Source organism: Hippocampus bargibanti, linkage group LG11, assembly GCF_051943395.1.
Source record: "Hippocampus bargibanti isolate YZ-2025 linkage group LG11, ASM5194339v1, whole genome shotgun sequence".
Classification (NCBI taxonomy): domain Eukaryota; kingdom Metazoa; phylum Chordata; class Actinopteri; order Syngnathiformes; family Syngnathidae; genus Hippocampus; species Hippocampus bargibanti.
Window position 1 is genome coordinate 1,391,315 of NC_142744.1, and position 14,306 is coordinate 1,405,620.

Here is a 14,306-nt window from a genome sequence, read left to right on the forward strand (position 1 = left end):
GTCAACGTTAAGACACGTGAGCATCAAAAGTATGGTGGAAAAGGAAATAAATAAATGAATACAAACTAATAAATAGTAAATAGTAATAAATAATAATGAATAAGTAAATAAAAATACACAAATAAATAAAAATCAACGAATAAATAAATAAATAAATACATAAATAATAAATAGATAAATCATCAATAATTCATCAATAAATCAATAATAAATCAATCGTAATAATTATAGTAATAATGATTGTAATAATAATAAATCATAATAATAATAATAATAATAGATGAATAATGAATACATAAATAATGAATGAATGAATGAATGCTGTGGGCTTCTTTGGGCAGTTCCAAAATGTTTTCAAATTTGCCAAAATGGTGATTTTTCAAAATATTTTACAATTTTCCAAAATTCTGATTTTCAAGATTTTTTTTCAATTTTTTCTTCTAAAAAAAATATAAAAAGGCGATTTTCCTATTTTTATTGTAAAGGTTTTTTTTAATGGTGAATTTCAAAATATTTGAAATTTTCTCAAATGACGATTTTCAAAATGTTATTTTTTTTTTAATGGTGATGTTAAATTATAAAACTTATAAAGTGGGGATTTTCTTTAAAGACATCACATTTTCAAACTATCAGAAATTTTCCAAAATTCTGATTTTCAAAATTAAAAAACAACAAACATTTTTGTGAAAAAAAATTCTAAAAAGGCGACTTTCAATTTTTAGAATTTTTTTTTTTATTGGGACCTGAGAACGGATTATTCTGATTTTAATGGTTTCCTATGGGAAATGAATTTTTGGGATACACACTTTTCGCCTTCCACACTCTGTGTGGGAACCAATTAAATTTGTAAGCCAAAGTATCACCGTACTCATCTTCGCCTCGACGGCAGCAAAAGTCTCTCCTCCTTGTTCCTCTCGATTCTCTTCATTTTATAATCCCACTTTGGGATTTGCAGCTGATTATCGTCGGAATGGCGCTGGACCTTTTCCGGTTTAAAAGTGGGCGGCGGGGCCTTGCACAGCCTGACTTTGGGCACCACCACACCCGGTCTCACGCTGCTCCTCCTCAGCAGATGAAGCGGGAGGAGGCTGGCCCGCCTGACGGCCACGCTGGAGGCGGCGGCGGCCACGTCGTCCAGCAACCGCAGCTGCAAACTGGCCCGCCGGTCCCGGGCCTTGGGGACCAGTTGCACGCGGGAGTTCTGGAAAAAGCGCTTGTAGCGGTTGAGCCTGTCCGGGCCGAGGCGCTTGAGATCGGCCGAGCGTTGGCGCCGAAGAATTTCCTGCACGGCGTAGCGGCGCTTTCCCAGGCCCGGCGGGCTTCCCGGGCACACCGTCCGGCAGGCCGTGGCCACGAAGGGGCTGCCCAGCCCGGTGGTGATCCGGACCGCGTGCTCGAGGACGCCGTCGTCCGACGGGCTCACCTTATTGTTCAGGTACAATCTGTAAGGGCAACAGGACAGAAGCTGGAGGGAACGCTTCCAGCGGGGCTTTGGCTCTCGGGCTTTGGCGACAAGATCCTACGGCAGGAGACAAAAACAACAACAAACTCAAACTCAAACAAACACACACACACACACAAAAACACGCTTGTTTAAAAGATCATTGATTTTTATTTTTTGTTTTATTCTGAAATGAATACAAATGTCTGTCAGTGGCGCTAAAATGAGCTTTGGTTTCAGTCAGTGTTCTGCGCATTCGACTAATTGTCACTTTCAGTTCTTTACAACTTGTAAAGAACGTCCTTGAAACGCATATACATTCCTTGATATTCATGGAAGGTTTTGGAAAGTTTTGGAATGTTTTGGAAAGTTTCAGAGTCTTGGAAAATCGTGCAGTCTGGTAAAGTCTTGGAAAGTTTTGGAAAAATTTGGAAAGTTTTCGAGTCTTGGAAAATCATGCAAAGTCTGGTAAAGTCTTGGAAAGTTTTGGAAAGTTTTCGAGTCTTGGAAAATCATGCAAAGTCTGGTAAAGTCTTGGAAAGTTTTGGAAAGTTTTCGAGTCTTGGAAAATCATGCAAAGTCTGGTAAAGTCTTGGAAAGTTTTGGAATGTTTTGGAAAGTTTTTGAAAGTTTCGGACTTGGAAAATCGTGCAGTCTGGTAAAGTCTTGGAAGGTTTTGAAAAATTTTGAAAGTTTTCGAGTCTTGGAAAATCATGCAAAGTCTGGTAAAGTCTTGGAAGGTTTTATAGTGTTGTAAAGTCTTGGAAAGTTTTGGAAAATTTTGGAAAGTTTTCTAGTCTTGGAAAATCATGCAAAGTCTGGTAAAGTCTTGGAAAGTCTTGGAAATTCCTGGATCGCCATTGAAAGTCATTGATAGGAAGTCATGGGAAATCATGGCAAGTCCTGGAATGTCCCAGCAATATTTTGACATTCCTTGAAATACCTTGAAATGCCTTGAACCGCTGTTGTGTGTGGTCATTTCGCGCGAGACAGTTTGAAAGTTTCTATTTTGTTGAGAAAAAAAAGAATAAAAATACTTCAAATTCAATTCAAACGATTGAGGACTTTAAAGTTAGATGAAATCAGAATCAGAACGAGATTTAAACCTGGACAAAGTCTGTACCACGGGCGAGGCACGGGTGGAAAAGCAATCTTGGAAAGTCCTTGAAAGTCTTGGAAAGTCTGGTAAAGTCTGGCAGAGTCTGGGATAGTCTGGGATATTCTGAGATAGTCTTGGATAGTCCTGGAAAGTCTTTGAAATTCTTTGACATTTATTCAATACTTCAAATTCAATTAACGATTGAAAATGAGATGAAGTTGGAATCAGAACAACTTTTAAACCCAGACGAAGTCGTCAAACGGCTGTACCGCGAGGCACGGGTGGAAAAGCAACCTTGGAAAGTCTTGGAAAGTCTGGGAAAGTCTCGGAAAGTCTCAGAAAGTCTCAGAAAGTCTCGCATGGACGGGTGGAAAAGCAATCTTTGAAAGTCTTTGAAAGTGTTTGAATGTCTTGGAAAGTCATTGAAAGTCAAAAAAGTCTTTGAAAGTCTTGGAATGTCATGGAAAGTCATTGAAAGTCTTTGAAAGTCTTGCAATGTCATGGAAAGTCTTGGGAAGTCTTTGAACGTCTTTAAAAGCCTTTAAAAGTCATTTAAAGTCATGGAACATCTTGGAAAGTTTTGGAAAGTTTTTGGAAAGCTTTGAAAAGTGTTGGAAATTCTTTGACATAAAACGCCGTTGTGTATGATAACTTGGGGCGAGATATTTTGAAAGTTTCTATTTTGTTGGAAAAAAAATAAATAAAAATTACAGAACAAAAGAAGAAAAACGTGATCGATCAAGAATTCCTATCGAGCGTATTTTGTATTTTTATTTAATCTGTCCTTAGATGAAAACGACATTGCTCACCTCCAGCAAAGGCCACTCCAGGCTGAAGGAGTCGCAAAACTGCTCTGCGCACGGCCTCATCATGATCTGATACATCAGGTAAGCCGTCTCGTAGCGTCCGGTGAAGAGGGCCCATTCCCGCGGGGTCATCCCTCGCCCGTTATCTCGGGCTTGCATGTCACCTCCTGGAAATATTTCCGGGGTCACAAGTGGGATGGCGCCCGGCGTAGATTCCGCATGCGTCTTGAAAACAGCCATGTTTTTTTTGACTTGGAGTTTACCAGCCAGCATGAGCGCTCGACACGTGTCGGCCCGACCCTGCATGGCCGCCTTCATTAAAGCCGTGAAACCGTGACAGTTCTTCCTCTCCAGATCCAATCCGGGGAAGTAGTTCAGCAGGTAGTGGGAGATGAACACGTGGCCTTCACACAATACAATACAATACAGTACAATACAATACAATGCAATGCAATGCATCTTGATTTCTATAATAATAAATAATAATCCATTTCATTTCTAAGCGCCTTTCAAAACTCTCAATGCCACTTTACACTCACAGGATCAGTTTTTCTGCGGGTGAGCAACGGCAGCCACATGCGCCAGCGTTCACTCAACCCCGAAGTAACTCAAATAGATAGAAAGCTAGCTAGCTAATGGATAGCTAATAAATAGCCAGCTAGACAGCTAATAGCTAGCCAGCTAGATAGGCAGCCAGCTAATAGTTAGCTAATAGCTATAGATAGCTAATAGCTAACGGATTGAGTGAACATCTGGCGCGTGTAGCTGCCGCTGCTCGCCCACAGGAAAAACTGATCCTGTGACTGTAAAGTGACCTTGAGAGGTTTGAAAGGCGCTTGGAAATGAAATGGATTATTTTTATTATGATTATTATTATTATTATTATTATTATAGCTAATAGATAGCTAACAGCTAATAGCTAACTAATAGCTAATATATAGCTAATATCTAATAGATAGCATCGCTACTTATTCACCGAGGCTGAAAGACTTGTATTAAAAATCACTTTTAATTTTAAAATGTGGGCAATTATGCTTTTTGACTGCACGTACTACAAAACTGTCGTTTAAAATATGTACAAAAGACGTACATGTGTGGTCATTTCATATATTTTATTTTCCACGATCCAGGTAAAAGAAAATCACTTCCTGCTTTCACTTTCGTCACCAGCCAATCAGAATCCATATCGCTACTTATTCACAGAGGCTGAAAGACTTAAATTAAAAGTCACTTTTAATTTGAAAAGGGGGGCTATTATGCTTTTTAACTGCATATACGATAAAGCTGTCATTTAAAATATAGACAAAACACGTGTATATGTGGACGTTTACGATATTTTATTTTTCACGATAAATTGGAGAGAAAAAAATCACTTCCTGCTTTCACTTTCGTCACCAGCCAATCAGAATCCATTATCGCTACTCTTTCTTAAGGCTGAAAGACTTTTAATTTTGAAAAACGGCCCGGATTTTCAGCATGATATCTGTCAATAACGAACTCTTGACTAGTGTCAAAGTTTTATGCTGATTTGCACCCAGATTGCCTCAGGTGCGTTCGGCTAACACTTAGCCGACGAGCTAGCAGAACGACTTCAAAACAGAAATAGACCCACTTGGAATGTTTCCTTCTCCTGCAGCGAACCGAGACAATTTAAACCAGCATAACAAGGTGAAATGTGGATTTTCCTTGACAGGCGATTTCTACAATCCGAGGCGGAGATGCGGCGAAGGCTTTGGAGTTCATATTTGGGTGAGTGCTATTTTTTCCCGACACGTTATTTGTTGCGTGGTGTCGCTCGTATTGTTGCAATGTGGCTTGGCGTTGATTGTTATCGCTGTTAACGATGCCAAATTTTGAGTTGCATCATTCTTTGCACTTTATAATTGTTTCGTGTTGTCTGTTGTACTTTTAAGCCTGGCCATACTGGCCGTTGTCGTGTGTTGTTAGGCTATTTGCGATACCGGTAAAGACACATAAAAAGTAATTTTGCGTTTGTTGTGTATTATTGTTATTTTATCATATAATTTCACGTTCAGTTTGCTTACATGGCATTTTTTGTTTTGTTTAATATTTGCTTAAATGTGTTTTATGTGGGTCGATTCTGATTGGCTGTTGAAGTCAGTGAAAGCCGTAAGTGATTTTAGTGCGGAAGTTGTGTTCTCGAAAACGATCCACTAACAACAACAACAAACCCCTTTAAAAATTTTGTAGACCCCTCAATAAACGAACGAATGAATTAATTAATCACACGAATAAATAAATACATATTTGAGCATCATATTATTCCACGTTAAGTTTGCCAACGTGGCATTTTGTTGTTTAATAATTGCTTAAATGTGTTTTTTAATGTGGGTCGATTCTGATTGGCTGTTGAAGTCAAAGAAAACTGGAAGTTATTTTACATGCGGAAGTTGTGTTCTAGAAAACGATCGACTAACAACAAACAGTTGTAAAACTATGTAGAACCCCCCCATAAATAAACGAATGAAGGGATAGATGAAGGGGTGAATGAAGGAATAGACGAAGGAATGAAAAAATATAATTAAATCTAATTTAACAATGTAATTTTGAGCATTGTTGTGATGCGTCGTGTTTACCCGCTTGCGCCGCCGTAATAAGGGCCGTGTTGCCTTCGTTATCCTGCCAGTTGACGTCAATGTGAGGACATTGCGCCAGGGCGATGACCACGTCCACGTAACCATAGTAACACGCCACGATCAGCGCAGACTGAAAAAGAAAAATGCATAAGGGGGGGGGGGGGTCACATGTCAATATATAAGAATAATAAGAAGACATTTCATGTATAAGCGCCTTTGAAAACTCTCAAGGTCACTTTACAGTCACCGGATAGTTTTTCTGTGGGTGAGCAGCGGCAGCCACACGCACCAGCATTGTGTGTTGTGTGTTGTGTGTGTGTGTATACGTTTTGTGTGTGTGTGTGTGTGTGTGTGTGTGTGAGTTTAGTGTGTGTGTGTGTGCGCGTGTTTTGTGTGTGTGGTGTGTGTGTGTGTGTTTTATGTGTGTGTGTTTTATGTATGTGTGTTTCATGTATGTGTTTTATGTATGTGTGTTTTATGTGGTGTGTGCTTGTTTTGCGTGTGTGGTGATTGTGTGTTTTATGTATGTGTGTTTCATGTTTGTGTTTTATGTGTGTGTGTGTGTGTGTGTGTGTGTGTGTGTGTGTGTGTGTGTGTGTGTGTGTGTGTGTGTTTGTGTGTGTGTGTGTGTGTGTGTGTGTACGTTTTGTGTGTGTGTGTGTGTTTGTGTTGTGTGTGTTTGTGTGTTTTATGTGTGTGTGTTGTGTGTGTTTGTGTGTTTTATGTGTGTGTGTTTTATGTATGTTTGTTTCATGTATGTGTTTTATGTGTGTGTGTGTGTGTGTGTGTTGTTTTGTGTGTGTGTGTGTACGTTTTGTGTGTGTGTGTGTGCGCGCGTTTTGTGTGTGTGGTGTGTGTGTGCGTGTTTTGTGTGTTTATGTGTGTGTTTGTGTGTTTTATGTGTGTGTGTTTTATGTGTGTGTGTTTTATTTATGTGTGTTTCATGTATGTGTTTAATGTGTGTGTTGCGTGTGTGTGTTTTGTTTTTGTGTGTGTGTGTGTGTGTGTGTGTGTGTGTGTGTGTGTGTGTGTGTGTGTGTGTGTGTGTGTGTGTGTGTGTTGTCCATTAGCAGTGGCTGAGGTCAGTGACTTAGCAAGCCTGTTAACAGCTGAGCCCACGGCCAAGCCGCTTCTTGGATGTGTCACTTTACAGTAAACACCCGCAGCCCCCTCCCATCTGTCACTTGGGGATTAACAGAATGCGCAGACCCCCCCCGGCCCCCAAATACCATCGTAGTTCCCCGTTCGACCCCCCCCCCCCCTCCCCCCTCTTACTCTTCTGTTGCGATCGGTCTCGTGGACTTCCTCCTCGGTGACTCCTTGCCTGATCATAATCTTGACGATGACGGTGTTATTGTTACAGCAGGCCTTAAAAAAGGAAATGGGCTCGGGGCTTTGGCGACACGTCGAACGGAGACCGTCCGATTCCACGCACGCTTCCAGCGGGTAGAACGAATCGTCGGACGCCACACTCCGGGTGTCCGAATCGTCCGACAGAGACTCAAAGTCCAGTTCCTCAAACTCCTGGAAGACGTCGTCTTCGTCCTCCCAATAATTCCGCCTGTAATCCCCGTCGGGTTCGTCCTCATCTCGGGGGTCCTCGTCCAACTCGCCCAAGGACACCGCGGGTGCGTCCACGGCGACTCCGTTCGCCCGGGGTCTTCCGGTGTCACCTTCTTTCTCCTTTAAAGGACAACCGACACCATTTTTTTGTTTGCTAACTGACATCAGAAAAACGTTTTATAGCATCTAAAAATAGCCAAAACACGCAGGCTGATATTTTGAGTCAAATGCAAAACAACAATAAAAATGACTTAAAAGTGTCCCAAAACTGCCACAAAATGAGCTCGGAAATGGCGTGATTCAGAAAGTCCCGCCCCCTTGTTCGTGACGTCACACCTCCTTACATACTCCTTCACAAACTGCCTTGCTCCAGAATCAAAACAATAGCTTCAGAGAGTTCAGATTCGGAAAAAGATGCTTTCTTGTGACTCATCCAGTTATGAATATGATTCAAATAGTTCCGAAGAGGAAAACATACATGTTTGGAATCCATTAAAGAAGTCCTTCCGGATCAATTCCAGCCGTCTGGACTCCAATGTAGCGTCCCGGAAAATGCACAAGATGGCCCCCAAGCTCCGTTGGAAATGGGCTGATTTGTCTGCTGGGAATTTGTGTCAACTAGTATCAAATAGTAGTCTTGGTGCAACACACAATGATTCACCATCGCGTTATTTATGTACTTTTCCTTCTAATTTCGCCATCAACACTGTGTTTTCAGGTGAAAAAAAGTACCCAAAATGCATTGTGTGTCACTTTCTCGGTCAGGGGTGTTCCCTTCGTGACGTCACGTCAGGAATCGTCAACTCAAAAACAAGACTTCCTGGATATTCAGCGAGAGTCTTAAAATATAGCTACTATATGCGCTGGAATCTTTGTCAAATACGCTCAGTAGAAGTCATTTGAAGCGATTTGACAAATTATGGACGCAACTGGTTCAGAGGTGTCGGTTGTCCTTTAATGAAACCATTGACTCCGCCCCTCCGCAGACTCACTCGCAGTCGGAAACCATGACCTTCAGTTTTTAGGTCCTTCGTCCAGTCCGTAATATCCTTTCAGATTGCTTCCGGTGACCTGTTGTCATCCCGCTAGCTCGTCGTATACGCTAGCGATCTTGTTGTTGACGTCTCCCAAACGTCCTCAAGTTGGAAAAACGTCGCCGTTGTCCATTGATTCCTAAAAAAAAAGTGTCCGTCCGTGTCCACTTTGGAAAACGCCAAGCAGCGTCGGCTAGTGGAAATTTCCGACAAAACGGGATGTTACCTAGTTTATCGGCGAATCCCAAAAGAGCTCACTAGTTGCGTCTTCCCGGTGGATTTATTTTGAGAAGCGTCAGCGTCGGCAAGTGAGATTTCCTCCTGGACTGACGTACGATAATCCCTTTAGTTGCTCTCCGTCACGCGCTTTAGCGTTTCGCCCAGTCGGTCGGGAAAAGTCCAATTCCGCCATCCCACACGAGTGACGCTATATTAGCCAGTCATGATTGTAACACCTGCGTATCGTCACGTAGTGGAACCCGGATTACATTTCTGAGGCGGTTTTGTTAGTCAGAAAAAAATGGCAGCAGAGATGCAGGTTATAAATGGCGAAAAGTGTTTATCCCAAAAATTAATTTCCCATAGGAAACCATTAAACTGAGAATAATCCGTTCCCAGGTCCCCATAAAACATAATTTTCTAATTTTCTAAGCCTTAAAACTACACAAAATATACCTTATTTTATGTATAATAAATGTACTATGATATTATATTGAAAGAAATAAACTGTACTGTATAATAAAGTGGTTTTATTGACCTTTGTGATGGTCGTTGAAATACGGTAATATTCTCGTAATCTGTTCTCGACTTCACAGAGTGAAAGACTGTGGGGAAAGGTAATTGGATTTGTCAGAAATAGCACATCCTGTTTCCTGTTATAGGCGACGGCGCAGACAGGACGTTATTTTAAAGTGCCGGTTCTCCCTTATTTTTAATTGTTGCTGTGAGACACGAATAAGAGTCAAATCTTGTCCATCGGTGAAAGGAAAGACACATTTGAACACCCGCGTGATTTTGCCTTGAGTGAGTTGTTGTAAAAAATGTCATTGAACTAATTGCAGGTCACGTCAGTGGGTCAAAAGGGATTTTACACTTCTTGTAATCCGTCATTGACGCTGCCCCCTACTGGTCTGGTCCGCTTTTAGCAAAAGCAGGCTAATTTTGTCTGATTGTTTGTTGCATGACATCATGAGTGGTCGAAAGTAGAGATTTGACTCGGTAAGAACGTGACGTTCTTCCCACTGACGCTCACTAGCCATGTTTTCTTCAGTGCTGAAGCTTAAAAGGAACAAAGTAGATATTTAGTGTGTGTTTGTGGTTATTTAACATCGTTTTAGGGGGCACTATCTTTTTGATAGCTTCCTTCCTCGGCGGTGTCCGTCTTGATTGAATTTGGATCCGATATCACACAGCGTTTTTCACTTACTTCCGGGTAGAGTGAACGCAGCGCTAATGGCTGCCGCTGTTTACCTGCACAAAAAAATCCCGTGACTGTAGTGTCCTTGAGAGTTTTGAAAGGTGCTGAGAAATTAAATCTATTATTATTATTATTATTATTATTATTATTATTATTATTATTATTATTATTTGACAACCCCTTGAAGTGAAAAGCCGAAAGGAAAAGATTTTAAAAAACGACCATAGGAGACGATGAATGTATCCAGGGCAACAATTGACTATTCCGTCTTCTTACCACCAGAGGACGCCAAAGTATCGTTTTTCAGCTGAGCTGAGCGGTTGTCAAAATTCAATCCAAGTACAGCCAAACGTCGTTTTTCTATAGTTCTATCGTTAACCGTCGTTTAACTATTCGTTCTCATTTTAATCAATGTATGTTGTTCATAAATGTCATTAAACAATACAAACACGCCTGCTCACAATAGAACGCTAAATGCGTCGGTCACAATGCGACGCGACACAAGGAAGTGACGTATAAGGGGTGCAGTGGTGCATTCAGGTGTGCTCAGTTTTCTCCAGAACCCCTTTTCGCTTGTAAACAAAGGCATAAAAACCCGAAATGTTTGGCCACCGAGACGTTAAAAAACAGAGGTTTGACTTTACTCAAAAGCAAGACGAACCAGGACGTGAAATGGAAAACGTTTATTTTTTAATATCATTGAAATGTCCTTGTGCTAATAAATCCATTATCCTCTCGAGTCAAAAACCTCTAAAGGGCACAAGTAGCATGAATGTGTCTTGGTGGTTAGATCAGGTCTTACTTTGATATAATAGCACCTTGCTAACAAACCGTAACATGTTTTTATATATCTATCTTTCTTCTATTCCAGTATAATAACTTTAAAAATACTTATCAGTCTCCAGGAAGCAGCGTTTGGTGATCGTCCAAGAGTTTCTCGACCTATAATAATAATAATAATAATAATAATAATAATAATACCTTTCAAAACTCTCAAGGACACTACAGTCATGGGATAAGAATTCATTATTTTTTTTTTTGGCGCGGGTGAACAGCGGCAGCCATTCGAGCCAGCGTTCACTCTACCCGGAAGTAACAAAGCAGCAAAGTTATGAAAAGGAAAGAAAGAAGTAGAAAAATAAACTAAACAGAAAAACACAAAGACACAGAGAGTCATTCATTCTTCAGCACTTGCTCTACCCTCTTTATGACATGAAGCAGTTTTAGTTGAAAGAGGAGAGGATCAAAGCATCCTTTTCAGCAGTGGATCAGGGATGTCATGGTGGAACGTGCACGCATCTCCCTTTCCCGATGCGATTCTTCAATGTCCTCGTTTTCCAAAGTGGTCTTCTTGACCGCGCCGCAGCGATTGAAATGATTGGGCGTTGTACACCCACACGGTGTCAACACCTTCCCCCGCGGTGCGTTCAGGAACCCAGTTGGGAAAAGGGAAACGGCAGGCGACCACTCGAGCGGAGTTTGGCAACTCGCTTTCCAGTTTGCGCTCCAATTTGTCCATCTGGAAACGGGATGACATTTCAGTCACATTTTGGAAACGTCTTTGGGCAAATTTAACGAATCTGAATGCGAATTTACCATTTGGGGGACGCCAAAAATAACAACGTTGGAGTACTGCGCGAAGCTGATCTAGAAAATAAGCAATAAGAATAATACATTTATAATAATAATAATAATAATAATAAAACATTTCATTTCCAAGCGCCTTTCAAAACTCTCAAGGTCACTTTACAGTCACAGGATCAGTTTTTTTTCTGTGGGGGAGCAGCGGCAGACACACGCGGCAGCGTTCACTCAACCCGGAAGTAACTGAAATAGATAGCTAATGGCTCGCGAATAGATAGCAAGCTAGCTAGCGAATAGAGAGCTAATAGCTAAAGAATAGAAAGCGAATAGATAGCTATTAGCCAGCAAATAGATAGCTAATAGCTAGCGAATAGATAGCTATTCATTTATCAGCGCTTTTCAAAACTCTCAAGGTCACTTTACAGTCACAGGATAGCTACCTAGCCAGCTAGATAGCGAAACGATAGATAGCTAGCCAGCCAGCTAGACAGCTAATAGATAAATATACAATAATAATAATAGTAATAAAATAAATAGAAAAATATATATGAAGATATATTGAATAAAATTTATCTGAAATCTGATTTACGATCAATGAATCACAAGTTGTTTTGATCGTACTAAATGGGATATTTCATGTGTTCTTGGCGCAAAAGTCAAATCAAACATTTTCTTCATTTGCTTTCTCCAAATGATGCCACTGACCTTCCATAAATCCGAAATATGGAAGGAAGTGGAACGGTGGACACCTTGGCGCCAAGCTTTGTAGCGGGAATACCAAACCAGCCAAGGGTTCAACTCAAAACCTGACGCCACAAAGCCGCGTCTGGCTGCGGCGATCACCTGCGCAACAGGAACAAGACACAAAGCGTCAAAAATGGTTGCGTGAGGACTCATTTCCGCTGTTTTTACGCAATAGAGGATATGTCGCGGCTTGGAATTGAAGCAGATTGACGTGAGACAGGAGATGTGAGACAGTCTGTTTTGTCAATGGACGCTATAGCTTCGTGTTTGCTTTGAACATTTAGCTTGTAGCAGACATGCACATTGTCATGCGCGGGTGGTCGTAAGTCGAGCCGGTCGTAAGTCGAATATTACCTGTAGTTGAATGGTCCTCATTACATCATGTGTATGCTAGTTTTGTAGCCATATAGCTGGCTACATAGATGGCTATCTATTTTTTGTCTATTAGCTATCTATCTATTTGCTACTAGCTATCTACCGAGCTAGCTATCTATTAGCTAGCTGGCTTTCTATCTATTTGAGTTATTCCGGGTTGAGTCGAGCCGGTCGTAAATTGTATGTTACCTGTAGTCTAATGGTTCTCATTACATCGTGTGTATGCTAGCTTTCTAGCTAGCATCTAGGTTGCCAGCTTGATAGCCAGCTAGATAGCTATCTATTTTCTGTCTATTAGCTATCTATCTAGCTAGCTGGCTATCTGGCTGTCTATCTATTAGCTAGCTTGCTAGCTATCAGCTATCTACCGAGCTAGCTACCTAGCTAGCTATCTATTAGCTGTCTGGCTAGATATTGGCTATATGGTGCATCTGGCTATCTATATACCTAGCTATTGGCTATCTATTAGCTAGCCGGCTAGCTTTCTATCTATGTAAGTTAATTCCGGGTTGAGTGAATGCTGCCGTATGTGGCTGCCGCTGCTCACCCGCGGAAAAGCGTATGTTGCGACTATAAAGTGACCTTGAGAGTTTTGAAAGGCGCTTATATATGAAATGTATTATTATTATTATGATTTAGTTTTTTGTTGTTGCTGTTTTGAGTTCAAGATGGCGCCGCGGGTGGCTGCCTTTACAGCAGGTTCTGTATTTTGTTTTTCTACTTCTTTCTTTCCTGTCATCACTTTGCTTGCTGTGAAATGTCAATTTCTCCACTGCGAGACTCATAACGGCTAATCCAATTCAATCCGATTGACATTTGTAGTTTCTCACTCATGTTTATCAGTCTGGATACTGCAGTTTTTTTTTTCTTCATAAACCATAAATGTCCACAAGACATGAGTGCGCTTACTATTCTCCCATCTCCGCTTCCGATATCGACCAAGGTGCCAGATCTTTCTCGAAGTACATTGAGGACATTGTCCACCTGTGCGGTGGTCGCGGGGACAAACGGGAGGCAAATTTTCCTCAATGCGGGGGTCACGAACGGCGTGGCCACAGCGTAAAGGGCAACGAGCGAACCCCCGACCAAACCGGTGACGACCAGACCCAGTCGACTTTTGCGCCTAGTTTCCATTGCGACCGGTTGTCCCGATGTCTCCGTAAAAAGTGTCTCTTCAGACATGATGCATGACAGCGACACAAAACGCGATAAATAAAAATAAACTAAAATTACAATAACACTCGGTTAAAATGGACGACGCGCTATCATGATAAACTGTATTATTATTATTCCATTATAGATTCCGCATCATTGGAAAGTCAGTCCACTTTGACCTTTGCGTCGCCATAACGAGTCCGACGTAGTTTACGGAGCCGGAAGGAAGGTTCCGCCCTGCCGCTCCGTCACAACCCACAAAAGGAAACACGTTAAACGTCAATATGGATGGATTTATTTGTCATGTCATGTACAATAACGAACAAATAAAAGGAGAAAAAAAGATTAAATATTGTACCACCATTAAACACACAATAAAATGTTAAATTTAACACCCACCGAAAAAAATATTGCTTGTAAATCTTTTTTTTAATGCCATTTTATTTGGTTGTACAGCAATTTAATCGAATGTAATCTATCTAACGTAATTT

The 14,306-nt window shown here is 41.1% G+C and overlaps 3 protein-coding genes across 7 annotated transcripts in view; 1 reads left to right on the forward strand and 2 right to left on the reverse strand.

Moving 5' to 3' along the window:
- Positions 1 to 702: 702 nt before the first annotated feature.
- Positions 703 to 10,020, reverse strand: ankrd33bb (ankyrin repeat domain 33Bb). Its single transcript, XM_089007847.1, has 5 exons — positions 7,219 to 10,020; positions 5,944 to 6,073; positions 3,610 to 3,750; positions 3,350 to 3,513; positions 703 to 1,519 (listed from the first exon to the last, which is right to left on the reverse strand). Exons 1-5 carry the CDS (start codon positions 7,669 to 7,671, stop codon positions 869 to 871), a joined length of 1,539 nt encoding a protein of 512 aa, XP_088863973.1. The 5' UTR covers positions 7,672 to 10,020; the 3' UTR covers positions 703 to 868.
- Positions 1,295 to 14,306, forward strand: part of LOC148891043 (cysteine-rich secretory protein LCCL domain-containing 1-like) — a 40,775-nt gene continuing 27,763 nt past the window's right edge. Inside the window, exons 1-3 of one of the 5 annotated variants that reach the window (XM_089007844.1) lie at positions 1,295 to 1,435; positions 3,330 to 3,427; positions 5,040 to 5,095. The gene's annotated coding sequence lies outside the window, so the exon portion shown is untranslated. Of the gene's footprint in view, positions 1,436 to 3,329; positions 3,428 to 4,199; positions 5,096 to 14,306 lie in introns of those variants that run through there. The other 4 variants (XM_089007846.1, XM_089007843.1, XM_089007845.1 and 1 more) reach the window with 4 other exon arrangements.
- LOC148891044 (ATP synthase subunit C lysine N-methyltransferase-like) lies at positions 10,653 to 14,008 on the reverse strand. The gene is given in 5 exon segments (XM_089008416.1): positions 10,653 to 11,320; positions 11,322 to 11,476; positions 11,554 to 11,604; positions 12,247 to 12,384; positions 13,570 to 14,008. Coding segments are annotated over 5 exon segments (723 nt in total). The 5' UTR covers positions 13,843 to 14,008; the 3' UTR covers positions 10,653 to 11,214.